Source organism: Grammomys surdaster, unplaced genomic scaffold (assembly GCF_004785775.1).
Source record: "Grammomys surdaster isolate TR1022 unplaced genomic scaffold, NIH_TR_1.0 210, whole genome shotgun sequence".
Taxonomy (NCBI): domain Eukaryota; kingdom Metazoa; phylum Chordata; class Mammalia; order Rodentia; family Muridae; genus Grammomys; species Grammomys surdaster.
Window position 1 is genome coordinate 2,681,383 of NW_021604655.1, and position 26,420 is coordinate 2,707,802.

A 26,420-nucleotide genomic window follows, 5' to 3' on the forward strand; every position below is an offset into this window, starting at 1 on the left:
TGTATATGTGTCTATGTGTCTATGTGTGTGTCTATGTGTCTATGTGTGTGTCTATGTGTAGTGCTGGCAGTGAAATCCAGGCTTTTCATTGGGCATGCCAGGCAAGGACCCTACCACTGAGCTACACATCCAGCCCCAGATTCAGTACTCAGCTGTTTAATTCAGTAAGCCATCCGTGTATCAATTCAACTTGAATTATTAAGCAACCATATGCACTATACACATAGATGACTCCAAGTGACAAATACGACCCCAAACAAGGTCCCTGTCCTCAAAGCTCTGTGGCAAGTCACTGGTTCTCACCTCGTCCTGTCTTCCCAGTGAGGCTTTCTGTGGATCTCAGAGCACACTGTTCTCTGCTCATCCTGAAGTACACACGACCAACATCTTTACTAAACATTTTGAAGGCAGCAGGTGGAGCCAAACAACTCTATTCCCAGGTCCTGCTCTCACGCTTTCTACATGAACCTTATCGGTTCAACACCACGGGGAGATGTGGGGGCTTCCACTGCGGCCATTCCTGCTGGAGTTCCTGTGAGCACCTGAACTTCCAGGCTGAGACATGAGCCAGGCTAGTCCCGGTGCCTGTGGCTGACCACATCTCTGACCGCGGCCTTCTGTACTTCCCCCTCCCACTGGCTGCTTACCCATTCCCCCATGCCCTGTCTCTTGCAGCGGACAAGGCTGTCTCTATGCAGCAGGGACTCTGCTACCGGTCACTGGGGTCTGGCACCTGCACCCTGCCTTTGGTACAGCGGATCACCAAGCAGATCTGCTGCTGCAGCCGTGTGGGCAAAGCCTGGGGCAGCAAGTGTGAACAGTGCCCCCTGCCTGGCACAGGTAACCACCTCAAAGTCAGTGACCACTTCCCCAGCCTGGGTAGACCCCTTCAAGTGGGAAAGCTCAGTCTACCTTCTATATTCCAGACCTGGGACTCTTTTTGCAGCCACAGTTGTCTTGTCCCCTTGAGGGAAGAAAGGGGACCCTGGTTTCTTACAGGAATGGCTCAATTAATCTTCTGTCGGGTTTTTTTTTTAGAAGCCTTCAGGGAGATCTGCCCTGCTGGCCATGGCTACACCTACTCAAGCTCAGACATTCGCCTGTCTATGAGGAAAGCTGAGGCGGAGGAACTCGCTAGTCCCTTAAGGGAACAGACAGAGCAGAGCAGTGGACCCCCATTTGGGGCAGCAGAGAGGCAACCACTGCGGGCAGCCACCGCCACCTGGATTGAGGCTGAGACCCTCCCTGACAAAGGTATCTGAGCTGAAGGAGACACCTAAATTCTTCCTTTTCTTACTGGGCCTTAGGTTCAAAACAGTAACTCTAACTCAGTTGCCTGAGGCTCAGGATGTGTGGGCTAGAAAGAGCTTGTATTTGAGGTCTCTAGCCAGTGCTCAGGAAAACAACTGAGTCATGCCCAGGTCACCCAGTACAGGAGACCAGGAAGGAGTAGGACCAAGAAAACTAGGAGATTGCCAAGAATCTGGGACACAGAAGTGAGGACCAAACTTAGTGGCCATGGATGTGGGACACTAGCCTAGTCAGAAGCAACTCATTCCCTTCCTAGAACTTTTCCCTTAGTCCACGGCCCAGGGCAGAGAGGATGGTGGGTAACCCTTGTTATCGGGGCCACAGGATGGAGGAGGTCTGTTATGGGTCTGATGGGGATGGTGAGTGGGGGATGGGGATTCCTGTTATTGGACACCTGGAAGGAATGCAGGGGACTCCTTTCTCCAACTGAGAGGTGAGCTGAGCCACCTATAACACTCTCCAGCCTTGGGTTTCTGGGGTGATCAGACCCAAAAGGGAGTTGGCAGGCTGAGGCAGGTAAAGAGTTGCACTCTGGGTGTTGCTCATCTTGGGGGGAATGTAGGGAGGAGGACAGACTGTGAAGCAGTCTGATGTGGAGGGCAAAGGCTGCTGCCTCTCCTCCTGGAGCTCATCTTGTCTTCTTTTCCCAGGTGATTCTCGGGCTATTCAGGTGAGTGAGTCTTCCTGCCAGGGAATTGGATTAGGGTGTCTGGAGAATGGCATAGACTCCAGGCATAGTCTCACGAGAGCAGAAGAGGAGAAGGATGGACCAGATATTGGATTTTACTTGGAGAGCTCACAAAGTTGAACCAAGGATTCATTTGACTGTGTAGTTAGTGCTGGCTGTCACTCAAACCTGGGCACTGTGCATGAAAGCTAGAACTGGTCCTGAGTCTGGCACGTTTCCTGAGCTTGTTTAACCCTGTGAAGGGAGCTCATGGGAAAGCAGAAGCATAGCTGTGAGTATCTCAAACCACTGAGGAAAAGGCATCTGGCCCTCTTCCCCGGTCCCAGAATGCCTGTGTGCATCCAAGTCTGAGCATCTCTGGGTGCTTCCAGAAGATTGAATCTGCTTTCTCCTTCTCTAGTCCCTTTCCAGTCTGCTGGTTCCTGTTCATCTCCTGCTAAGCTGTCTCCGTGCCCTGCTTCTCCAACAACCTTGCTTTCCTGCTTATAAATTATGTGCTGGGACCCAGTGTGGTGCCTCACACCTTTAAACCCAGCACTTGGGAGGCAGAGGCAAGCAGATCTCTGAGTTCGAGGCCAGCCTGGTCTACAGAGAGGGTTCCAGGACAGCTAGGGCTACACAGAGAAACCCTGTCTCGGAAACAAAACAAAAAGCATACAAGCAATGAAAGAGTGCAGTACTGTCCCAGATCAAAGCTTCTGTTACGCGCCTTCACAGTCCGAGCAATGTCCCAGTGCCTTTCTGTCATTTGTCATTCCTCTTTGCTTCCTGTGCCCCACCTGTCTCTATCCATAGCTGTGGTGAGTGACATCAAGCGTAGCTATGGCTCCCTGCTTCGACACACTGGCTTTATGGCTCAGGACGATCTAGTTAATATCTCTGTTACTCCATCTGTAACATGAAGATTGTAGTCTTGATACGTGCTAATGTTCCGGTGTGCGGCCAACACTGAGCTGGTACAGGACATCCATTTAACCACTATAACTGATAAGGAAGTGGCACTGATCGGTTAAGATTGGGGATAGAAAATGCCTAGAGAATACACGCCAGCGGCAAAAACTCGCTCACTCAGAGAGTTGAACAGGAAGGAGCCAGGGTAAGTGAGGAAGAAATACACCCTAGGAGTAACAGATGAGCCCCCCAAATAACCTTCATTTCTGTGCAGATTACAACCAGTGCTCCCCATCTACCTGCCCGGGTACCAGGTGAGTTCTTCCTCCTAGAAGTTCCCAAGGGGAAGAAAAAGGAGAGACATTAGTTTAGTCATGGGATGACTACCCATAAACTGACCCATGGGGTTCAAATCAGAGGTGATGCCTGATACGACGTGTGAGCACTCTTTCTGGGAACCCTAATTCCCTAAGGGGTTGCGAGGCTAGTCAAAGATCCCATAATGCTTTGCGAACATTTTCCTATTGATCAAACTCTTGCTCGATCTCATGATGCTACTCAGGACACTCCACACATAAATCAGGGTAAAGAGGCGGCACTAGCTGACGTAGCCGCTCGGCAGGGCCTCAGGGGTCTTCCCTCCAGGGGCTTCGTCCTACCTCCTGATCCTGAGCTGACCTCCCACTAGAGCTAAGCTCAGAGTCGTGGATGCTGATCTTTCCCTGCTGTGATGTGAACATGATACCTGCCGCCTCCGACAGCACCTGGGTGCCTGTGTTGGCAACAATAGTTTGTAAGCTGCAAGGTGCATTACAAACGAAAGCAAGGCAATGTTCAGTTAGGCATCTGGAGATGGGCTGCAGCTCTGCCTCCAGCAAGCTTAGATAGGTAGCCATTTCTACATTCCTCGGGTTCTTCTACTATGAGGGCCTGAGAGCAGATATGCCAAAAGGGAGGGTAGGTGGTGGGAGCCTAGGTGACACTGTTGGTTCTGGGAGTCTGACCATCAGGGAACATTGAAGGGCCACTGTCACCAACGGACTCTACTTCCTCCCTGCTGTCCCCTCCAGGGGATGCCACTGGAAGACCAGAACCATCATTGCCTGGACAGGGCATTCCAGAGAGTCCAGCAGAAGAGCAAGTGATCCCCTCCAGTGATGTCCTGGTGACACACAGGCCCCCAGGTATCTGCAGCAGCCCTTGGAGGCTCTTTGTCCCCACTCTGGGAGATGTGATTGCCTAGAACCAAAGTCCAGGGCAGGTCTGGGAGTGGAATTTCCTTCTTGCTTCCTCAACCAGATAAATAGTCTCCAGCAACTCTGACCTAGATGTGGTTCTGGCTTACTCGTATAGAGGGCACAAAGCCTACCCAATAAAGACTGATGCCCTGCATGGGCACTAATGCCCTTTTGGGGGACGGTCCTACTCAGAGGACTCCAGGGAAGCCATGGATCTTCCTGGAGCATCCTAGGGAGAGGAGGGACTTCTTGAAGAATGGGGAGTTCATAGAATAGGAGGCGAGGTAAGTGGGGACTGAATCAGTGAGGACCCTGGCAGTGACAGCCACCTGCCCATGGGGAAGGAAGAGAGTTATATTGCGCAAGGTTGTTTAAGTGTCCAGAGTTCCCTCTGGTATCTGACTCCCTCTGGTGAGCCATAGTGATGAGGGGCAGTGTGGGGGAGATCCCTGGCAAACCCACCTGGCTGTGGAATGTGCCTTCCACAAAGGCTCATTGTCTGAGGACTTGGTTCAGGAGAAGCAAGGCTACCATTGTGCAGTGTTGTCGCCACCGCTCTCTGTGCGTGTGTGTGTGTGTGTGTGTGTGTGTGTGTGTGTGTGTGTGTGTGTGTCCTCTTGCCTGCTCTCTCCAGGGACTAGCTGTGCTCTTAGCTAGAGGGTCACCTTCAGTAGGAGTTGAAGGTGGCTAGAGTTCTCTGGATTTCCTCCAGTGAGAGGAGAAAGCCTGCAGCCTGCTGCCTAGAAAGTGGCAGGTGGGATGGGGGCATGGCTTTCCTGAGAGTTCTCCCGCTGAGTTTTCCCAGGATTCAAAGTGAGTCCTCCCAGACCCCAGGGAGCAGCATCCCCTTCCAAGTAGGCAGGAAGGGCTGAGTACATGGGACTTAACTAGAGAGTGCTGAGACTAACAGCTGAAATATTCCTGGAGGAGGGGGCCACAGTACAGTGAAGCCAAGCTGCCCCACCCCCTACAGTGGCCCTCAGCTGTGCAGGTGACAGGGCCACCAGCAGTAGCTTAAGTTTTTTGTCTGATCCAGATTCTACCCTGCCATCTTCCAACCTCACTGAGTGGACATTTGGAATCTGGCTGGAGACCGCTAGTACAAACTTGGAACCAGGCTAGGGAGAAGGTGACCTTGTACACAGGCCACTGTGGGCATCCAGTTTCAGCGTAGATTAGCAATGCCGTAAAGCCCCTCTGTGTACCAACCTGGGCTACTTCTGACCTACTGTGTTGATGCTTTTGGATTCTCTCAGAGTGGTGGGGCAAGGAAGGGAGCCCTAGGTATGTGTTCATAGAATAACACAGCAGGGCAGACACAGATGAAAGCAGTGCTTCCTTATTGGTTTATTGCTTCATTCATTCATTCATTGACTCACTTATCATTTTAAGTGTTAAGTACTTCCCTAATATTAGAGGTACAAGACAAATAAGCTAGTTTCTTCAATCTGTGTAACTAGATCTGTGCCAGTCTATGGGAAGATGGGCAAGTGTTTCCAGGGGTGGGTGGCACTGTTTTTTTGGCTAAGAGCTGTGCCCACATTCAGGCTGAGGGTGAGGGTCATCTGTAGGGAATACAGATTACTACAAGCCATCCGGTGTCTATCAGGAGGATGTACTCAAATGGCCTCAGAGAACAGGCCCAGGTCCCGTGAGTCTTATGAGACCATTTTATCTGTTGGCATGAGAGGGCCTACTAAGGGTGGGTGAGCATCCAGTGGGCTTCTGAGGCCACTGAGCCTAACCCTGCTATCTCCTCAGCCCGCTCCACTGCCTTCGAGCATGCTTCACTCTGCCATAACCTCTATTTGTTCCATCTCCACAGGCTTTGATCCATGTTCTGCTGGATCCTCTAACATCTGTGGCCCTGGGACCTGTGTGAACCTCCCAAATGGATACAGCTGTGTCTGCAGCCCTGGCTACCAGCTACATCCCAGCCGGGACTATTGCACCGGTATCTACAGGGTGCCCTGGGCCTGCTGAATGGTGGGAGCAAATAGGATCAGAGTGTGGGGGTGCAGTCACGAGTCCAGACTGCACAAGATCCAAGAAGTGTGCTATGGTTGGTTAGCTTAGAACACTCTCGGTGGACACAACTAACTAGATGTCAACTTAGGATATGCCAGGCTGTGAAGGAGAGAGGAAGTGGTTGTGATCGCTGAGGGGAGGAGACAATGAGCAGGGAGGAGGCACTGGTCACCACCAAGGACTCCTAGTGCCTAAGAGGACCCAGCAAGCTGACCTGTGGCTGTCAGCCTTGGAGACTTTCGTCTCTGTCTCTGCCTCCTCTGCTCCCTCACCCCTTCAATGCCACACAGTACCGTCCTCTGGTAGGGGCAGTTTGGTGGCAGATGTCCCCAGAGAAAGGCACACTGGCCTCCATGACCTCCTTCTCTGCCTCCTTCTGGTCAGATGACAACGAGTGTCTGAGGAACCCCTGTGAAGGAAGAGGTCGCTGTATCAACAGTGTGGGCTCCTACTCCTGCCTCTGCTACCCCGGCTACACACTAGCCACCCTAGGAGACACACAGGAGTGTCAAGGTGAGTGAGACCTGCCTTAGGCCTGGAATGGGCGTAGGAGAACACCTCTTGGCTGGGCCCTACAGTGTGGATGCAAGAGGAGCCAGGCATGCATAGTGCTAACTCCAAGGAGTACCAGAGCCTTGGGGAAAGAGACAGAGCTCTGGCCTTGATCTGGGAGCGAGCTGAGACTATGCTGGGATCATAAGAAAGAAGAATCCAGAAAATAGCAACGTTTGCAAAGGCCTCCAGAAATTGTGGCCAGAGCCAAGAGTAAGCCAGAGTCTTGGATGATGATGAGAACCAAAAGCCAGGACTCAGGTGACAAGGACACTTTCCTTTTGGGGAATGAAGGTTACCCATGGGGACTCTCAGCAGACCAGGGGATATGTGTACATTTGGGAGAAGAGTTTTGATGCCCAGCAGTGGGGAAACCTGCAGGCTTTGCTCTTCCCCGGGAAGGCCTAGCCACAGAGTGGCAACTCTTGGTAAGCATACTTCCTGTGTGAATTAGTTAGGGTTACTATTGCTGTGATGAAACACCATGACCCAAAGGAACTTGGGGAGGAAAGGGATTTTTTTGGCTCACATATCCTGGATTGCAGTCCTCTAAGGGAACCCAAAACAGGAACTCAAACAGGGCAGGAACCAGGAGGCAGGAGCTGATGCAGAGGCCATGGAGGGGTGCTGCCTACTGAACTGCTCTCTGTGGCTTGCTTACTCTGCTTTCTTATAGAACCCAGGACCACCAGCCCAGCGATTGTATCACCCACAATAAATAACCCCTGCCCATCAGTCACCAATTAAGAAATGCCCTACAGTGTTGCCTACAGCCTGATTAGAGAGGCGTTTTTCTCAACTGAGGCTTCCCTCCTCTCTGATGACTTCAGCTTACGTCAAGTTGACAAAACTAGCCAGCACACTGTGCAAACCCCTTTGTAGCATAGAATGTCCCTGTACATTGTTTATGAGTAAGTTCACAAAGCGATAAGGAAGCATCTTCCTCACAACTCCTGGAGACTCAGAGGCAGCTGAGAGTTTTTACCTTGAGAATTGCACTACCTGTGTTTGGGGCTCATACTTCTAGAGCTAGCCTGCTGCTTGGCCATGCTCATAGGTTCTCCTGCTTGGCCATGGAGTAATCCTTTCTTTGTCAGAGTCTCTTCAACATCTGATTCCAAAGATCTGGCCTTCAGAATACAAAGCCGTCCAAGTTCTCTCATTTCCTTATGGGAGGAAGAGAGGTAGAGAAGCCCAACCTAACAGCAACGTGAGGGAACCCGGTCAAGAGTACTCAGCGGGTACTCAGGTTCTGACTGAGTGACCAGGTACTAGGCCCTGCGCTGAGCTCTGAAGACAATCAACTGAATGAGCCAGAATAATGACCCTGAGGGGGTCTAGATGAGCAAGCAACTGACATAGCAGAGAATTTGGGAAGGTTTCCGTACTTGAGCTGGGGTAGAATACGAATAGCTCCCATTTTAATGAGCACTTATACCAAGAGCCACTCTCGGTGCTTTGTTATATACTGTTCCAACCCCTGCGGTTCTCATTCATACCTTATGCTTTGCCAGATGAAGCTTCGAAAGGTGAGTTGAAACGCCCACAACCTTACACCTAGTTATAGCAGCATTGGACACAGACGCGAAGTCACGCCCATTCCGGGGCGTGGTTTGCTTCCCGTGATCCTCTACGAGCAGCAGCTGGAATGGAGGGAGCAGATAGTCCAGGGGAAGGCAACCATTTCTTCATAGGCCAGAACTGCGTGCCCTGGGAGCAATGCAGTCAGGGTGACTGGACTATGGGCTTGTTAGCAGAAGTGGCAGTAGGTGAGGCCAGTTTGTGAAGTGACTCTAGTGCTAAGCTGCAGTACTTGGCCGTTATCCCGTGGGCGGCGGCTGCCACGGGAAGTTTTTTAAGGGTAGATGGTGCTGTCGTCTGGCTGTCGGGGAGGAGGTGACTCAGACAGCAGTGTGGCAGAGCCAGGGGAAGGCAGGGGACGGGGCTTTCCAGGCTTCAGCAAGCTCTATAGGTGCTGTGGCCAGAAGCACTGCTCTCTGCAGATTGGGCCTGGAGCTGGCTCTGGGCAAATTATAGCTACTACAGGGAATGGTATTGCCAGGCCCAGACATGAGGTTCTGTCCTGTGCCAGCCTGGTGTCCACAGGTCTCTGGTAGCCCCGACAGCTGCTAGAGAGGGAGGAACCTGAGGCCAGCCGAAGTGCTTCTACCACCGGGGATTGGCTGTCACTGGATGGACCTAATCCAATTTCGCATCCACTTTCTAAATTTTGGCAGTCTCACAGAGCAGTGTTTCATTACTTTAATCTAGCATTGATTCATGTGTATAAGTTAATTATTGTAAATTATTACAAGTTTTAAGTTTATTTAAGTAGAAATATAAATTACTTAAAATTCAAGTAAGAGTTTGCATAATAACTTACCTTCTAGAAAGTGTATCTCTTTGCACTTTGGCCTTGGAGTTTCCTCATCTGTGAATTGCTAACCTATTCCCATCCTTTTGCTAGTTTTCCACGTGTGGTTGTTTCTTTTTCTTGTAGCTTTTACAGTGTACCTTGTATATTCTGTTACATCGTGTCTGTTTTACCTGTATAAAGGTGTCCATGTGGAGGTCAGGGGACAACTTTGTGGAGTTGGTTCCCTCCTCCATCTGCAGGTGGGTTCTGGGTATCAAACGGCAGGTTTCCAGGCCTGGGTGGCAAACTCTTGCCCACTGAGCCATCGCTGGCCCCCTTTGGCTTTATTTTTTATACGTTGTGGTTTTATTATGTCACAAGGACTTTGCACATTACATTTAATGTTACCTTTTCCGGGTGCTTTATCCAGCTGGTCTGTCTTTGCACGGGTGTTGAGAACCCGTGTCTCCATCTCCACTTTTCTCTACAAACCACTTTCCCCAGAGCCATCTGTTTATTAGGCGGTGTTGCTGGCTTCACCCATGTTATTCCCATCAGGTTTCTGCTTTTCTCTCTACCCATGAGTTCCTTCCCCTTTCTTCTCTGCTGGCAATAGAGTGTCCTGGAGCTGGCACAGCTGTTTCTGAGCTCCAAGGTGGGGTGGAAGGTTGGGTGCATGTGACTGCTCTGCCAGAGGCTCTGCTGAGAACTGGAGTGTTATAGGAAGGATTGCTCCCATGGAAGCACACTGGCTTCTAGGGGAAGGTTTATGCTGGAGTGATGCTAGCAAACATTCCTTCTGTGTTGGTTGCCAGCCAGGCACTCTGTTCATCTCTTTGCCTTCATTTAGTCTGTACAAGGACGCTGTGAAGTGTTTGAATCTGTGCTAGAGAGAGGTCATGATGGCTTTGATGGTGAAGCCCAGGAGTAGTCACAGAACAGAGCTGGTACACTAAGGCACGGTTGGAACCCAGTCTAGGAATCTGCTGGTCATCAGGAAGGGAAAGACACTCCCAGCAGAGGCTTGTGTGTGAGCAGAGATTTGGAAGCTAGACTCCTGGGAATCTACTATAGCTAAGATTATACCAAGGGCTTGGTGGTGGTAGTGAATACCTTTAAGCCCAGCTCTTGGGAGGCAGAGGCAGGTGGAATTCAAGGACTGTCTGGCCTACAGAGCTGAGTTCCAAGACAGCCAGGGCTACACTGAGAAACTCTTGTCTTGAGAAACAAAACAATAACGAAAAAGATGATACCAGTGAGTGTGGGCAAATACAGCAGAGTTGGGGCCAGGTTTGTGAGCCATACTGGTAGGCCTAGAGGCAGCAGGGAGCCGAGGAAGGGGATGGATGAGGGAGGGGTGACTGACCAAGATCAGGCTTTAGAGCCATTGTGGGGTAGCAGTGTACTTTGGAGAATGATATAAACCATGCTTTACAGATCCTTAGCTGCCTGAGATGCTCCCTGTCTTTCTAAGAAGGTCCATCCTTAAGAAGAATCTTAGTGGTAGACTCAGTATCTACTGTTCTAGCTCTAGGGCAAGGGGAACCTTTAGCTCCATTAGATCATACTGTATGAATTAATACCTGACCTCAAGCCCAGCTCTTACCTCAGGAAGAGAAAGCTGTAAGGGTTCCCATGGATCCCAGAAGTAGCCATCCCTGGGAGAAAAGAACTTAAGGGACCCCAGAGTCTGACCAGTCTACGAGATGACCTAGGAATCCCTTTAAGCAATCCTACCGCAGCAAATGTGTCTTCTTGCCTAAGCAGCTTTGTCCATGGCCTCCAGAAAGGATGCTTCAGGACCCCCTGTCCAGGGCTGGCTTTGACTCAGGACCATCCTGTGTTTGCAGATGTAGATGAGTGCGAGCAGCCCGGGGTGTGCAGTGGTGGGCGATGCAGCAACACGGAGGGCTCGTACCACTGCGAGTGTGATCGGGGCTACATCATGGTCAGGAAAGGACACTGCCAAGGTAAGGAGCTACCTACCACCAGCTCCTACTGTCTGTCCTCCACTGAGTCTCTTGATACTAAGCCAACACCTATGGGCAGAGCTATATCCTCACCCCCAGAGCATCGCCTTCCCTCGGGGCTCTTAAAACTCAGGGCTGTGCATGCTCAAAGCTGGAGCCCATCCCTGGTCCTTATCAGATTAATAGAAACAAGACAGCCTGGCATTTCCTCAAGAATGCAGAGTGAGCACAGCACTTGATAGGTACCTTCTGTGTGCCAGCTGGCCACGCTAAGCACTTGGTAAGAGAGCATCTTCAGGCATCACAAAGCTTCGAACTTAACATCAGGACTTACTAAAAAGAAAAGCAAAACTAAAGGAAATGAACCAGGAAATGCCAGAACATTGAAAAGATCGGATTTACAGTAACCCATCTGTGTTAAGGGCAGGGACAGGCTCCAGTGCAGGCAGCGCTGGCCCGTATTAGTGTTTCATGTTTGAAAATGGAAACTGCCACACTCATCTCTGAGGGCTGGTGCTCAGGACCAGCTCAAGCATGCTGTAAGGCCCTTTCTCTATCATGTCCCGACTCCTCCACATCCCTGTCCTACTCTGGGTGGCTCTGTCCCATCCGGAAGAAAGGTTCTAGACAGACACCTCATCTGGGAGGTCAGGCTGAGTTCTTGGCCCTGGGCAGACACTCCAGGACTGTTGAAAGAGTGATGTAGTTTGTACGCTTCTCCAGGTTTCCATCAGTAACCACAGACCCTGCCCGTCTCTCTGGGAGCCCAGTCAATTCTCCCTCCCTTTCTTCTTTCTCCAACGAAGCAGCTACTCTCTTCACTGAAGCCTGAAGTCTCTGGGAGGAGACTGTGAGGTCTGGATAGTGGCCTATGCATCAGTCTCCATTAGCATCTCCATCATACTCGGGATTCTGGTTCCCATGGACAAAGGGCAGATTCTCTGTAATACTGCCAGGGCCTTGGCTGTCCCCAACTCTCACCTAAGGTCCCCTGAACTCCTGGCTTCTGCCTCCCAGTCTCATTTTGTAATCCCACCAGGAACATGGATGGGTGCCCTCACAGTCACCCATGTAGAGACTGATCCCTGGAGAGACGCTCAGGGATCCTCTCAGGGTGTGGATGACAGACTCACAAGTTAGTCCCTGATGTGACCATTCCCTGGTTCCCTTTGGCGGTCTCTTCAGCAGCCTTCTCCTAAGAGGATAGTGTGTATTATTTTAGGTGCAGTGTTTCATCTGTTGGTCAGCAAACATTTGTTGAGTGCCAGCTGTATACTAGCCATGGGCTGGGAATACAGTAATAAATAGTCCCCAAACCAACCAGAGTATTGGACTCTACCAAAACATACCATATTATTAAGTTAAAATTCAAACTCTTGGCTAGACAGAAGAACCTCCACCCGGTGACAGGCTCCAGTTTAACTACCATGAGTTAGATGGGATAGGCTCGGGTTGTCTGGTGATGGAGTTCACCCCATCCAGAATTCTCCTCTGCCTCCTTTGATCAACTTGTCTGATGGCTCCGTTCTGTCCACTCCAGGAAGGGAAATAAATAAATGCCTTCCATACTTCAGATGAAGTCTGAGAGGCTAGCCTGGTCTTCTGACCTCTCTCTCTCTTTTTCACTGACAAATGTCTCGCATGTTAACATCACTGTTGTCATCCCCTGGGGCTCTCATCTAAGAAGAAAGCTAGAAGTAGCGTAACTGCTTGCACTAGGTTGTTCTTCACTAATAAACAACCCCAAAATTAGTTATAGAGAACTCAGTCAAACTCTTAGTTCATCAGTGTCGGCCGTCTATCAGGAATCAGCCGAGAACTCTAACCCATGCTTCCTTGCAGGTACTAGACCAAACCATTCCTAACCAACGTCTGGGATGTGCCCAGTCCCCATAAAAGAAAGAAAGAAGACGAGTGAGGGTTGCATGCAACTTAATGTTTTGGTTCATAAGTTATGCATGCACATCATATCTCTCATACCTTATTGTCTGTCACCAAGGTGTCACTCAAACACAAGGGATCAGGAAGTAAAAACATACCCAAAACGAAGAGGTAGGCTATGCTCTGAACATTACATGTGAGTCCCACATCTAAGTGCCCAGCATGCAGTGCTACCTACACCTTCAGGTACATGCAAGTATACCTGACACATTGTAGATAGGACAGACTTGTCAGATAGGTCCTTGGCAAATGCAATCATCCTACCTCGCCCTATATCTGAAAGATGGTCCCAAAACTATTATTTTTAAAATCAGTGTGGCATTAGAAGGATTCTAGCTTCAATCCCCCCTTGTCCATCTTCGAAGTGTCATATCCCTGGAAGAGGGACCACTTCTCCCCTCCGTCGTTATCCGTCTTCCTTCAGATACCTCAGCCAGGAGCAGCAGGCCTGGTGCTGACTCTGCCTCCTGGGTGGACAAAATTGGAGGCTCTGAGTCCTTTAATTCAGCTTAGTATCATGACAGCCCAGCTAGGGGCTTATGGTGACTCTTTCCAGAGGTGAGTCTTACTATCTAGAAATTGTGTCTTTGCAGATACTCACCCCAATTGAAGATGCATCTTCCTCTTCTAGACCCTCAGGGACAAGCTCTTGTCCCCAGGACAGTCAGTTATGATGGTTCCTGCCTCCTGCAGGCCAGACCATCTCTCGTCCTCCTTTTTACTCTGAGCCTCAGACCCTTTGTCCTGCTCTGCTCTGCACAGTCTCCTGCTGGCTTTAGTTCTTTTGCAGCAAGCTTGTTTCTCTCCCTTGGCCTGTCTCTTGTGTTGCCCCATAGGTGTTGAATAAGTCTTCCTTCTGTAAAGTGGCCCTTTTGGCCTGCTTAAGCAAGCTGCTTGACTTTCTCCCAGAGAATAATTGTCAATTTAAGAGAATAAATCCTCCTGTTTCCTTTAGCTTGGCCAACCTGATGGCCAGACATTTTGATATTTGAGCCAGAAGAGCAAATTGTTCTCATGCGGTTGTGACCCAGAGTTTAGTCCCTGTGGTTTGTGCGCTCGCTCTCTCTCTCTCTCTCTCTCTCTCTCTCTCTCTCTCTCTCTCTCTCTCTCTCTCTCAATTCTTCCCCTATATGCTGGAATCCCTGACAGGCAAGTCACTAGTGAAGAACCCTACACTTGGCTCCTTGGGCAAAGCTTCTCCTCCTGCTGTCCTCCCTTATCCCCTCTCCCCTGCCTGCCTGTTAGAATCCAGACTCAGCCTTGCTGCTGGAGGTCTCTGGATCTCAGCAGAGTGAGTCCTGAGAACCTGTGCCTATCAGCTAGAAGAAAAGCAGAGCTTTGTCACCCTCGACCTTCAGTCTGCACTTAACCTCAAGGCAGGTCTGTGCCATACCCAAAAGTGAAGTCCAGCCTTCATTTCCTGAGCCAGGGAAGTGCTTTGCTTTCACTGCCCTGTGGTGATTTGCTGGTGTGTGGTAACAGCCCAACCAACTGTTGTCCCCCAGATGGCCACCACTATAAAGAATTAAGCATGAATCCTTCATCAATCTTTGCTCTAGAACAGTGAGGGAACAAGGGAGCTTTGGGAACACAGTGAGGGGAGTCATCTTTTCCTAGTGTTCATCTGTACCGAAATGGACATCCATGTCCCCGTACAGGGCAAGGTCAAAGATTTGCAGACACAAAATACCCACGGGTTGTGGCTCTCACAGATGACCAAGGGAGGGGCTGTTGTTTTATAGATATCAACGAATGCCGTCACTCTGGTACCTGCCCTGATGGGAGATGCGTCAACTCCCCTGGCTCTTATACTTGTCTGGACTGTGAAGAGGGCTACATAGGCCAGAGTGGGAGCTGTGTAGGTAAGGGCTGATTGCCAAGGCACTGAAGGGGGTCAGTTGGCCTTGGGATGGCTGGTTGACCCCACACACAGGGAGGGGAAGAGGTGGGCAGACAGAAGTGGCTTAGAGGGTATTGTCCTCTTTCATCTGGTCGGATTCTTAGGCGATGCTGAGCATGGTGTGGGTGTGCTTTAGTTATGGGACTCTGCCCTCTGAATCAGCTAGGGTGGGGCCCTCCGCTGCTGCCTAGCCACATCCGTTCTGAAGCTCTATCCCAAAGTTCCAGAAGCTCCTGCGGTTGGCTTCTGTTGACTAGGATGAGAAGCCTCGGGGTCTTAGACTGAAGAGAGCCAGCCACCAGGCCCTCTGCTACACTAGAGTACTGTATAAGGAGCGCCTCCCACTGAAAAACCGTGGCACTTCTTGTTCCCAAAACAATTCCGTGACAGTGGGAAGGAGTGTTCTTTTCCCTCAGCCCCCGCAGGGAAAAGGCCCAAGGTTCCGAGGAGCCATGTTTTGAATAGATGCTTTGAGGCTCTGGGGAGGGCAGATGGTTCCCAGGCCCTCACGGCAGCCACAGCCACCCAGGCGTGACCTGGCTCCTCTCCATGCTGCCTGCCCACGTACTGGAACTGCTCACTGGGTATGGAACATGGGTTTTTTGGTGGCAGGTAAGAGACTTGAGAGGATGACACTCACTATGGAATGAGTCAGGGGTCTCAGACACCTTGTTTCTAGCATTCTAGGTGGTTTCATTTTCCAGGACTATGTAGGGTGACTGAGAAACACTCAGAAGGGTATGACCCTGACCCTGCTAAGCCTAAACAAAACAAAGGAAGGTGGCTTCGCAGCTCTTCAAGGGTGGCTGTTGTACATTCCCTCTGACGGCCTGTTCCATGGGCTCATAATAGACATGATCTAGGCTTGCTACAGTGGGGAGCAGGGCAAGGAGGAGGGGAGGCCTGTGTGCCCTCTTGGACTTTATCCACAGATGTCAATGAATGTCTGACCCCTGGGACATGTGCCCATGGAAGGTGCATCAACATGGAAGGCTCCTTTAGATGCTCTTGTGAGCTGGGCTATGAGGTCACCCCAGACAAGAAGGGCTGCCAAGGTACTAAGATATAGTGTCCTTTTTGGCGCAGACAAATTGAGTCTCCAGCATCTTTCCCTCTGCATGCCAACCCCTGTAGCCAACCCTGAATTATCCTATCAGGCCTAAGGCCTAGCCTACCCTTTGTCAAAACCTGTCCTTTCTACACTCCCTGCCCACCTATGAGTCTCTGGCATATCTGCCCTGCAGAATCCTATACAGAACTCAATGGCCTGTTTCAGATGTGGACGAGTGTGCCAGCCGAGCCTCATGCCCCACTGGCCTCTGCCTCAACACAGAGGGCTCCTTCACCTGCTCAGCCTGTCAGAGTGGGTACTGGGTGAACGAAGATGGCACTGCCTGTGAAGGTAACACAGGAGAGATGGTGACAGAGGGACATAATACAGGCTCCCTCTCTGTTAACTAGCATCTATTTGTTCTCCAGCCTTGGACTGGTCTTGGTAGTCTTTGGGTTAGGTTAGAGGGAATGTAGGGAGACTTGGCCCTAGAGAGCTTCTGAACTTGACGTAACTTCCAAGTTCAGAGACAAGACAAATGGTCACAGAGACAAGAGGGAAGCTAAAGTCACCTACAGTAGTGCATGACTACGATCCCAGGACCTGGGGGTGGGAGCAGAAGGATCAGGAGTTGAAGGCCAGCCTTAGCTACAGAATGAGTTTGAGGCCTGCTGAGCTACGTGACACTGTCTCAAAACAGGTAAGCTGGAGATCCGGCCACCCAAGGAGCTGTCTAGGAAGGAAGTGTGAGGTTGCCTTATAGAATACGCCCAGGCTTGCCCTTCTCTAGAGACCCAAATGGGCGAGAGGTGTGGTGAGGGGAGGCTTCGTTTCTGGGACTGCCCTCCTGGCTCCATGGCCACAGTTGTCTGTCTGCCTAGACCTGGATGAATGTGCCTTCCCTGGAGTCTGCCCCACAGGCATCTGCACCAACACTGTGGGCTCCTTCTCCTGCAAGGATTGTGACGGGGGCTTCCGGGCCAGCCCCCTGGGCAACAGCTGTGAAGGTAAAGACCCCTCCCCTGTGGGGAGAGAAAAGATGGGATACAGTAGACTAACCAAGCATGTTTAAGAATGAGAACCCCCCCCAAAAAAAAAACCTAGGATAGTGGGCTGGGGATGTCTATAACTAACCCTTCCCCAGAAATCAGGAAAGTGGCTAGATACCCAGGTCCCACCGTCATGAAGGTGCTGGTGTGTGGCCTGCAGTGTTTCAGCAGAGATGACAAGAGACACGTGTGGTTCCTTGGGTCTTGGCCTAGACTGAGTGACTCCCTGTTATGACAAACTTCTACAGCAGGGGTTCTCAACCTGTGGGTCAAATGACCCTTTCACAGGGGATATCCTACCTGTCAGATACTTGTATTATGATTCATAACAGTAGCAAAATTACAGTTATGAAGTTGCAATGAAATAATTTCATGGGGAGGGGTCATCACAATATGAGGAACTGTATTGAAGGACTGCAGCATTAGGAAGGTTGAGAACCACAGTTCTAGAGTGTCTGTTGTGCTTCTCATAGTGTTATCAATGCCTACCATCCCAACAATCGAGAGGCCTAGTCAGAACGATGGAAAGTCCAAGGCCAACCTGAGCTACTTAGTGAGAGAAGGGATGTAGGGGTGGGGGCAGGACAGGGATGTAGGGGTGGGGGCAGGACAGGACAGCTGTGATGATCTACAATTGCAATCCTAGCATTTAGGAGGTAGAAACACGAGGATTAGGAGTTCAAGGCCACCCTTGGCCATCTTGGAGGCAAGGCCTAACTACATGAGATCCTATCTCAAAACAAACTTACAAACAGGCAAAATAAGAGTTTCTGTTATTGTTTCAGGCTCTAAACGTCTGTTTCCTTGATTCACTTCCCATTGCTTCTCAGCTCCAGACAGGGGAAGGAGGCTTTGGTTTCCCTAGGCCAGGACTATTGGGCATGAAGGAACCCAGCCAAGGCTAGACCAAATGGAAAGATCTCTTGCCATCCTTCTCCCCGTGGCCCTCTCCTAAGCTTCTCCGAGCTGTGCTACTCTGGGAAGGGAAATAAACATCACAGTCCCCTCAGGCAGGTGATCCGTCCCTCCCTGTGTGGCCCTACAGATGTGGATGAGTGTGAAGATCCCCAGAACAGCTGCCTGGGAGGCCAGTGCACGAACACAGAAGGCTCCTACCAGTGCCTCTGTCCCCAGGGCTTCCAGCTGGCCAATGGCACCGTGTGTGAGGGTGAGTACCCAAGTCTCCCATCAGGAGTTGGGGACAGTGAGTGTCTTGCAGAGGTGAGGGCATCCCTGGAGACACTCTCCTCCCATCCTTCCCCTGCAGACCTGGACGAGTGTGTTGGGGAGGAACACTGTGCTCCTCATGGCGAGTGCCTCAACAGCCCGGGGTCCTTCTTCTGTCTCTGTGCACCCGGCTTTGCCAGTGCCGAGGGGGGTACCAGATGTCAGGGTAAGAAGCCAGCGTGGTCATGTCTAAGGTCTAAGGGCTTGCCGTCTAAATCAGAGTCCCGTCTGAATACTCTTGCTGAAGTGAATAACATGCCCACATCCTACCCAGGGATAGGAAGGGCTGGGGGGGATGGGAAAGATGCGGGCCTGTAAGGAAGTACTTAGAGTCTATCAGAGGACCCCTCTGTGATGCCTGTGGCAGAAGTGCATGCTCTCCAGGGTCTTGGTGTTGCCTTTCTTCTGCTGACAGAGCCCCCCCCCCCCCCCCGCACTAGAGCCCTCCGCAAGTGGGCCTCAGGTTCCTGGCACTGGACTGTCCCCTTGATCTTCCTACTTCGAGCTTCCCCTTCGCTCTCCTTGGGTTCCTTGAGGTCCAAAGGAAGCTGCTTGGAGCTCTGGCAAGCTCTAAAGAGACCTAGAACTTCATCTGCTCACCGGTATCTCTGTCCTAGATGTCGATGAGTGTGCAGCCACAGCGCCATGTCTGGGAGGGCACTGTGTCAACACAGAGGGCTCCTTCAGCTGTCTGTGTGAGACTGGCTTCCAGCACTCCCCAGAGAGCGGAGAGTGTGTGGGTAAGAACTCTAGGGATTGGGTGGGGCTGGCTTTACTTCTGCCCACCTCTATCCTCGAGTTCTCCCTGGACCAATGAACACAGCTTCTCGGGAAGTAAAGCATTTTCTACAGGATTCAAAGTATAATATATTTATTGAGATTCTGATGACCGGGACTTGCCTGAGGCTGGCATGATAAAGACACTAATCTTTATACCAGCAGAGCCCACCATCGAGTTTTAAAGACCAAATATGTTCAGCAGATTCCAAACACCTGCTGTGTTCAATGTCTTTTGGTAAGACAGATGGTTACAGACAATCTTAAAGTTGGTAAGGGAGATAGATATTAAAGAAAGCTCCCTGAACCCTACTGGGGTAAAATGGTCCAGAGGAGGTTGAGCACGCTCTCAGAGCTTCCCAGACGCTCAGCCCTGCAGGGTCAGGGGAAACGATCCCGAATTCGTCTGCTTGGGGTGAGATGGGTACAGTGATTGGAAATGGACCTCGGACCTCAGAAGCCGAGGGATATGAGCTTGTAATGTCAGCAAGGTGGGGTCGGAGCAGTGACCTTAGCCACACATCTGCCCCCTCTCATGGCTCTGGAGACAGATATTGATGAGTGTGAGGACCACGAAGACCCAGTGTGCGGAGCCTGGAGGTGTGAGAACAGTCCTGGTTCCTATCGCTGCATCCCGGGCTGCCAGCCTGGCTTCTACGTGGCGCCAAATGGAGACTGCATTGGTGAGTGGGAGGATGGAGGTGGAGGCTAGAGGGCTGAGGAGGGACAGGGAGGACCAGGGAGTGCAGGGAGGACCAGGGAGTGCAGGGAGGATCAGGGAGTGCAGGGGGGATCAGGGAGTGCAGGGAGGACCAGGGAGTACAGGGGGGATCAGGGAGGGCCAGGTAGGTCCGAGGACAGCTAGTTTTTCCTTCATTGAACTAGAAACAGTTTCTCCCGAGGATACTGTTTGGGAACTTTGAAATTTGTGTATTTTCCATTCAGTGAAGCTTACATAAAAATTAAAGAGGAATGTTAGAGTTTCTTGTGCTGTGTCCAGGGTTTGTTGTTGTTGTTGTTGTTGTTATTTGTTTGTTTGTTTGTTTTCAAATCTTGGTGTTAATAGACCAGATAAGTACTCCCAGCAAACATAGGGAATATGCACACACCCTCCACCCTGTCCCCATTACCCCTCAGACATCGATGAATGTGCCAACGACACTGTGTGTGGGAGCCATGGCTTCTGTGACAATATGGATGGCTCCTTCCGCTGCCTGTGTGACCAGGGCTTTGAGACCTCCCCCTCAGGCTGGGAGTGTGTTGGTGAGTAGCCTGCGGGTTACCCAAAGTCTGGGCTAGGAAGGACACTGGGGACCTTACTCATTTCCACCAAGGTTTGTCTTTCTTGAAAGAAAGTACTAGCGCCCTCTTCAGACACAGTCATATCTCCATGGCTCCATGATAGAACCCCAAAAAGTGATCGTGGAAATCACAAGGGAGGGAGATTTCCCCTCCAGCTAGCATTGCTGCAGAGCAGGTAGGATGGAAGGCCAGTCCTGCTGCAGAAGGAACAAGCAAAGAAGGAAGAGACCTCCTGTCCCGCTCAATTCCCTAGAGAGCTCGGGGACACAAGAGACACCCAGACGAGGGGACTCTCCTCCTTGATCGCTTTCATAACCACTTTCAGCAACCCCTCTTCTCAATTCCATACCACACCCTCTACCCACCGGACCCCTTCCGGCTAATCCACATCCACTTTTGCTTCCATGTGAACCTGCCTACGTGGGCTGGAGGCAGGGGAAGGGTGTGCTAGCTTCCTCTTGTCTGTACGCATGTGTCCTCACGTCTGGCAGATGTGAACGAGTGTGAGCTCATGCTGGCAGTGTGTGGGGATGCGCTCTGTGAGAACGTGGAGGGCTCCTTCCTGTGCCTTTGCGCCAGTGACCTTGAGGAGTATGACGCAGAAGAAGGACACTGCCGCCCTCGGGTGGCTGGAGGTGAGACCTGGGAGGCCCCTTCCCTTCCTGCCACTTTCCATAAGGACTCCAGCTTATAAAAGCCATCCATTCATCCAGCTCCTGCCACTGAGGAGAGTTCACTCTCCCCTCATGGGCCCATGGGTGTTGTTTGTATGATATGCCAGAGAGTGCCCATGGGGGTTGTTGGCAAGTAGTACATTAGAAACATCGGGGGCTTGGGCATCAGAGGCACTGGGGCAGAGTCCCACTTCGCGTGTTAATAACTCCCTAACTGTAACTTCTGAGATGCAGTGTAATGGGGGCTTCTGTCACACACAGCTCAGAGGATCCCAGCGGTCCCTGCAGGAGACCAGGCTCCAGGCCTCATCCGCATGGAGTGTTATTCTGAACACAATGGAGGTCCTCCCTGCTCTCAGATCCTGGGCCAGAACTCCACACAGGCTGAGTGCTGCTGCACTCAGGGTGCCAGATGGGGGCAAGCCTGTAATCCCTGCCCGTCTGAGGACTCAGGTAAGGCCTCAGGGACTAGCTTGCAGTATGCCACTTAGAGGAAAGGGGAAGGAGCCAGGGGTGATGGCACATGCCTGTGATTCCAGCTTCCAGCCCTCAGGAGGCTGAAGCAGAAAGATCATGAGTTTGAGGCAAGTCTGAGCAACATAGCACAGATCCAGGCCAGCCTCTGTTATACAATTAGACCCTTAAAAATGGGAGTGGGGCAGGGCAGTGGTGGCATGTGCCTTTAATCCCAGCACTTGGAAGGCAGAGGCAGGTGGATCTCTTGTGAGAGTTCGAGGCCAGCCTGATCTACAGAGTGAGTTCCAGTGTAGTCAGAGCTACATTAAAAACCCTGTCTTAAAAAAATCAAATAAAAAAGACAAAAACTAAACCAAAACAAACCATTTGGGGTGGGGAGACATTACATTTCCTCTCTGAGCTTCAACACCTTCCTACACAGTTGAATTCAGTGAGCTCTGCCCCAGTGGTCAAGGTTACGTCCCAGTGGAAGGAGCCTGGACATTTGGACAAACCATGTACACAGGTAACCATCCTCAACACCCTCTTCCTCAAACTCCACTTGGCAGAGTGAACCCTGGCTAGTCCTCTACGAGGCGCTAGGAAGTCCCACACCTAGCTCCGGCTTCTAGGTGGTTTCTGTCTTTTGGGCTCTGGGGCTTTTCCATTCCTGATATTTATTTATTTATTTATTTATTTATTTATTTATTTATTTATGGTTTCTTGAGACAGGGTTTCTCCGTTTAGCCTCCCTGATATTTTTAGCTGGAAAGTTTTAACCAAGATCCTCCTGGAGTGTTTACATGCCCCTGAGCTCAGTTCCCCTGTGCCCTTAAGTCTAGAGGGTGCACTGTGGTGTTTAACTCACCACGACCATACCTGGACACAAGGACAGACAGGTGGGTACTGCACTGACACCCAGGTAGGACAGTAGCTGTCTCTCTGGCTCCAGCCATCAAAACAGAAGCCTTGGGGAGCTCATACTCTTATTGGAGAGTTTCAGGTACTGGATCCCTTGGTGCCTTATTCAGAAAGCTAGTCCTGAGAAGGAAAGAATGGAAAGAAACAAAGAGTGTGTGCATGAGTGTGTGTGTAAGCATGAGTGCATGTGGGAGCATGAGTGCCTGTGTGAGCATGAGTGCGTGTGTGTCGTGTGTGTCCTTGTGTGTATGTGCACATGTGTTCACGTGTGTGAGTGCGTGTGTGTTCTTGAGTGTGTCTGCATGAGAGTGTACCCATGTGTCCATGTGTACTGTGTGTACATGTGAGTGTGCATGTGTGGTATGTGTGTGTACACACTTGTACATGTGTGGTGTGCATGTCTGTGGTGTGTGTGTGTGAGTGCATGTGTGTGTGTGAGTGAGTGCATGTCTGGTGTGTGCATGTCTGGTGTATGTGTGAGTGTGTGTGTATGTACATGTCTGTGGTATGTGTGTGAGTGCGTGTGTGAGTGTGTGTGTGGCTGGGAATGAAGCCAGTGGCAGACACTCTCCCACTGGACACCAAGCGGCTGGTCTTAAGTGCTTGCTTTGTGTCAAGCACTATTTAAAGTGCTTTATGGGTATTAGCATTTCTTAATCCTCATTACAATTGCAAGATATTAAGCAGTATTTTAGAGGAGAAACTGAGGCAAGAAGAACCTAAGCAACTTGCCCAACTCACTCAGACGGGTGGCTGTAGAGCCTCTGACTAAGTACTCCTTCCTCTTCCCGTCTCTGCCCTCATTCTGCCCTCCCGCAGACGCCGATGAGTGTGTACTGTTCGGGCCTGCTCTCTGCCAGAATGGCCGATGCCTCAACACAGTGCCTGGCTACATTTGCCTGTGCAACCCTGGCTACCACTATGATGCCTCCAGCAGGAAGTGCCAGGGTGAGGACTCTCATGGGCCCTGCTAACCCCTAGTCCCATTCTTGCTAAGAGCCCCCCTTCCTGGGAAAGATGCCCACTGCAGCAGGCGGACTAAGGCAAGGGGCGTTCTAGGCTGTCAGAGATGGTCCCTAGAGAGAACTCTTCCAGGACAGACATCTTCTTGGGCCCCCTTAAGCAAACCCTTCTGTGAGCATTGTCAAAAGGCCACTCTGGCCCTGCTCCACCTTTTCCTCACACAACAGATCACAACGAATGCCAGGACTTGGCCTGTGAGAACGGCGAGTGTGTGAACACGGAAGGCTCCTTCCATTGCTTCTGCAGTCCCCCCCTCACCCTAGACCTCAGTGGGCAGCGCTGTGTGAACAGCACCAGCAGCACAGGTGAGTAGATGGGGGTGCGGGCATCAGGGGGCAAAGACCTGGCCTGGGACTCACATTCTTCTGGGGTCTGTGCCACCAGAGGACTTCCCTGACCATGACATTCACATGGACATCTGCTGGAAAAAAGTCACCAATGACGTGTGCAGCCAGCCCTTGCGTGGGCACCATACTACCTATACAGAGTGCTGCTGCCAAGATGGGGAGGCCTGGAGCCAGCAGTGCGCTCTGTGCCCACCCAGGAGCTCTGGTAAGAGGGCACCTGCAGATGTGGGCATAGCTCTGGGAAGAGGGTACTATAGGAGAGCAGTCAGGGAGCTGTGGCCTTGCCCTCGATCCTGGTCATTCAGGACAAAGAAAGATCCAGGCATGGTCAGGAATTCCCATGTGTTCTCTTCCTGGGCCACAAGCCACAGGAGCCAGCTAGCTTCAACTAGCAGGAGCTAAACTCAGACCACTCTCCTTCCCCCAACAGAGGTCTATGCTCAGCTGTGCAATGTGGCTCGGATTGAGGCGGAGCGGGAAGCAGGAATCCACTTCCGGCCAGGCTATGAGTATGGCCCTGGCCCAGATGACCTGCCTGAAAACCTCTATGGCCCAGATGGGCCCCCCTTCTATAACTACCTGGGCCCTGAGGACACTGTTCCTGAGCCTCCCTTCTCCAACACAGCCAGTCAGCTGGGAGACAACACACCCATCCTTGAACCCCCTCTGCAACCCTCTGAACTTCAGCCCCACTATATAGCCAGCCATTCAGGTATGTGCAGCAAAACTGGAGAAGAGACGGGCACTGCCATCCCCCTCACCCCCTCTACCTGCCTGCCACATGAGGACAAGGAAGGAGAAAGACACTGGGCACAGTCAGACAAGCCATCACTCCAAGTGGTGTGGGTCAGACACTACCATACTTGGCTGTCACCCCAAACCTTTGGCAGAGTGTGACTATCATTGCAGTGTCTTTCTGTAGGACTGTTATGGTCCATTGACACAAGCCCACCCTCGGCACGCAACAGCGACCGCCTTTGTACTAGGTCCTAGTGAGAGACTGCGGGCTGACTAAGCGCAGGCCTCAGCCTTCTTCTTTCTAATTCTCTCTTAGAACCCCTGGCCTCCTTCGAAGGCCTTCAGGCTGAGGAATGTGGCATCCTGAATGGCTGCGAGAACGGCCGCTGCGTGCGTGTGCGGGAGGGCTACACGTGTGACTGCTTTGAAGGCTTCCAGCTGGATGCGGCCCACATGGCCTGTGTGGGTAAGTTTGGAGCCAGGAGAACGCCCACGCCCACCACAGGACTCCGGTTAGGACAGCTGGGAAGCGCACTGCTGCCCCCTAGTGGGCGTGTGTCACGCTAGTGACAGTGGAAGCACCAAAGAAAGGTTTAAAGGTCGTCCGTCCTCCATAGAAGAGAAGCAAAGACATGATCTCTTAGCATAGTCTTGGGCATGCTAAGACATCACTGCTTCTTGGGTTTTGTCCCTAAGTTGTCTTGTTAGGGGTGGTCTGATGAGGCATGGAGGTCGGATGAGGTGGCCTTTGGGGATCATATCCAGGGAAGGGGCTGGTGGCTAGAGGGATCCAGAGACAGCTTACTTTCTTGCTTCCGTAGATGTGAACGAGTGTGAAGACTTGAACGGGCCTGCAGCTCTCTGTGCACACGGCCACTGTGAGAACACAGAGGGCTCCTATCGCTGCCACTGTTCCCCAGGTTACGTGGCAGAGCCAGGCCTCCCACACTGCGCGGCCAAGGAGTAGTCGTGAGGAACCACCGTGGGCAGCTATCTAGAAATGGCTTCTGCCACAGGCCGTGGACTTAAGATTGCTTCCCCAGCTGAGAAGACATCGAGGCTGGGAAGACGATGTGATGACATCAGGCCAGGGCTCTGGAGCCTAGTTCTGCCAGCCTTGCCAACTTTTTCTCTCTTCCAGCTTAACTCTGGGTGTGAGCTTCCGTCACTGCCTCTATGCCATTGCTTGGCTCAGACATCACAAATATTTTAATGCTTCAGCCACTGGCCATGAGACACAACCCACCAGTCTATTTTCGGGACCACACTATAGGGCACTCATCAGAAGAGCCCTCATCTGCTCCTCTTAGGCCGTGCAAACACTGCAGGCACCCCTTTCCAGCTGTGACCCACACATCATCATTCTGTAACGGGGACAGTGGCTACATCCACCCAACCCGGGGATGGCCTCTTCACAGTCTGTAGAGCAAGAGAGGGTTTGGGGAGTTGCCCTGTATCACCTCTCAGAACCAGCACCACCACTCGGCCAAGCTGGCATGAGCTTCTTTTGCCACATCTCCATCCCATAGACAGTTCTGTGGCCCCCAAGAAGGGACCAGTTTCCCTCATCTCAGAGGATGAAGACTAATACTAACTTGCCAAGTGTAAGAAATACGAAGGAAGAGGAATGAGCCTGAGGAGGTGCGGCAAGAAAGTGATACAGAAAACATGGCACACTGACACGAAAGGAGGAGCCGAGAGTTAGACAAACCTAAAGACACTGAGTCGCTTTGGGCAAGCGCGGCGCCCATCTGCAAAGGCCTTTATTAGGCACATCTGTTCCCTACAGGGAAACCCAAATAGATGGGCTAACTGTATAAAGGTCTCCTTTTCAGCTGTTCTTGGCAGAGGAAGCCAGATTTTCAAAGTTATTTATCTCCTCCACTCAGAAGCGCCTGCCCTTGTTCCCTCTAAGAGATGCACTTCCATACAAACTAGCTGGGGGTTCAGGAGCGTGGGGGAATAAAATGTTCATCTGGA

General features: G+C 51.4%; 1 protein-coding gene across 1 annotated transcript in view; it reads left to right on the plus strand.

The window, feature by feature from the left end:
* The window catches only part of Ltbp2 (latent transforming growth factor beta binding protein 2), a 93,879-nt gene extending 67,459 nt beyond the window's left edge, over nucleotides 1-26,420 (plus strand). The window contains exons 11-36 of the mRNA XM_028771890.1: nucleotides 676-840; nucleotides 1,039-1,254; nucleotides 1,962-1,981; nucleotides 3,165-3,204; nucleotides 3,961-4,074; nucleotides 5,954-6,082; nucleotides 6,541-6,669; nucleotides 10,915-11,034; nucleotides 14,718-14,837; nucleotides 15,808-15,930; nucleotides 16,152-16,277; nucleotides 16,808-16,933; nucleotides 18,021-18,143; nucleotides 18,243-18,368; nucleotides 18,820-18,942; nucleotides 19,531-19,662; nucleotides 20,117-20,242; nucleotides 20,773-20,916; nucleotides 21,217-21,408; nucleotides 21,854-21,937; nucleotides 23,152-23,280; nucleotides 23,523-23,660; nucleotides 23,740-23,907; nucleotides 24,133-24,414; nucleotides 24,757-24,906; nucleotides 25,262-26,420. Coding sequence (XP_028627723.1) covers nucleotides 676-840; nucleotides 1,039-1,254; nucleotides 1,962-1,981; nucleotides 3,165-3,204; nucleotides 3,961-4,074; nucleotides 5,954-6,082; nucleotides 6,541-6,669; nucleotides 10,915-11,034; nucleotides 14,718-14,837; nucleotides 15,808-15,930; nucleotides 16,152-16,277; nucleotides 16,808-16,933; nucleotides 18,021-18,143; nucleotides 18,243-18,368; nucleotides 18,820-18,942; nucleotides 19,531-19,662; nucleotides 20,117-20,242; nucleotides 20,773-20,916; nucleotides 21,217-21,408; nucleotides 21,854-21,937; nucleotides 23,152-23,280; nucleotides 23,523-23,660; nucleotides 23,740-23,907; nucleotides 24,133-24,414; nucleotides 24,757-24,906; nucleotides 25,262-25,407 — 3,491 coding nt within the window. The 3' untranslated portion in view covers nucleotides 25,408-26,420. The remainder of the gene's footprint in view (nucleotides 1-675; nucleotides 841-1,038; nucleotides 1,255-1,961; nucleotides 1,982-3,164; nucleotides 3,205-3,960; nucleotides 4,075-5,953; nucleotides 6,083-6,540; nucleotides 6,670-10,914; nucleotides 11,035-14,717; nucleotides 14,838-15,807; nucleotides 15,931-16,151; nucleotides 16,278-16,807; nucleotides 16,934-18,020; nucleotides 18,144-18,242; nucleotides 18,369-18,819; nucleotides 18,943-19,530; nucleotides 19,663-20,116; nucleotides 20,243-20,772; nucleotides 20,917-21,216; nucleotides 21,409-21,853; nucleotides 21,938-23,151; nucleotides 23,281-23,522; nucleotides 23,661-23,739; nucleotides 23,908-24,132; nucleotides 24,415-24,756; nucleotides 24,907-25,261) is intronic.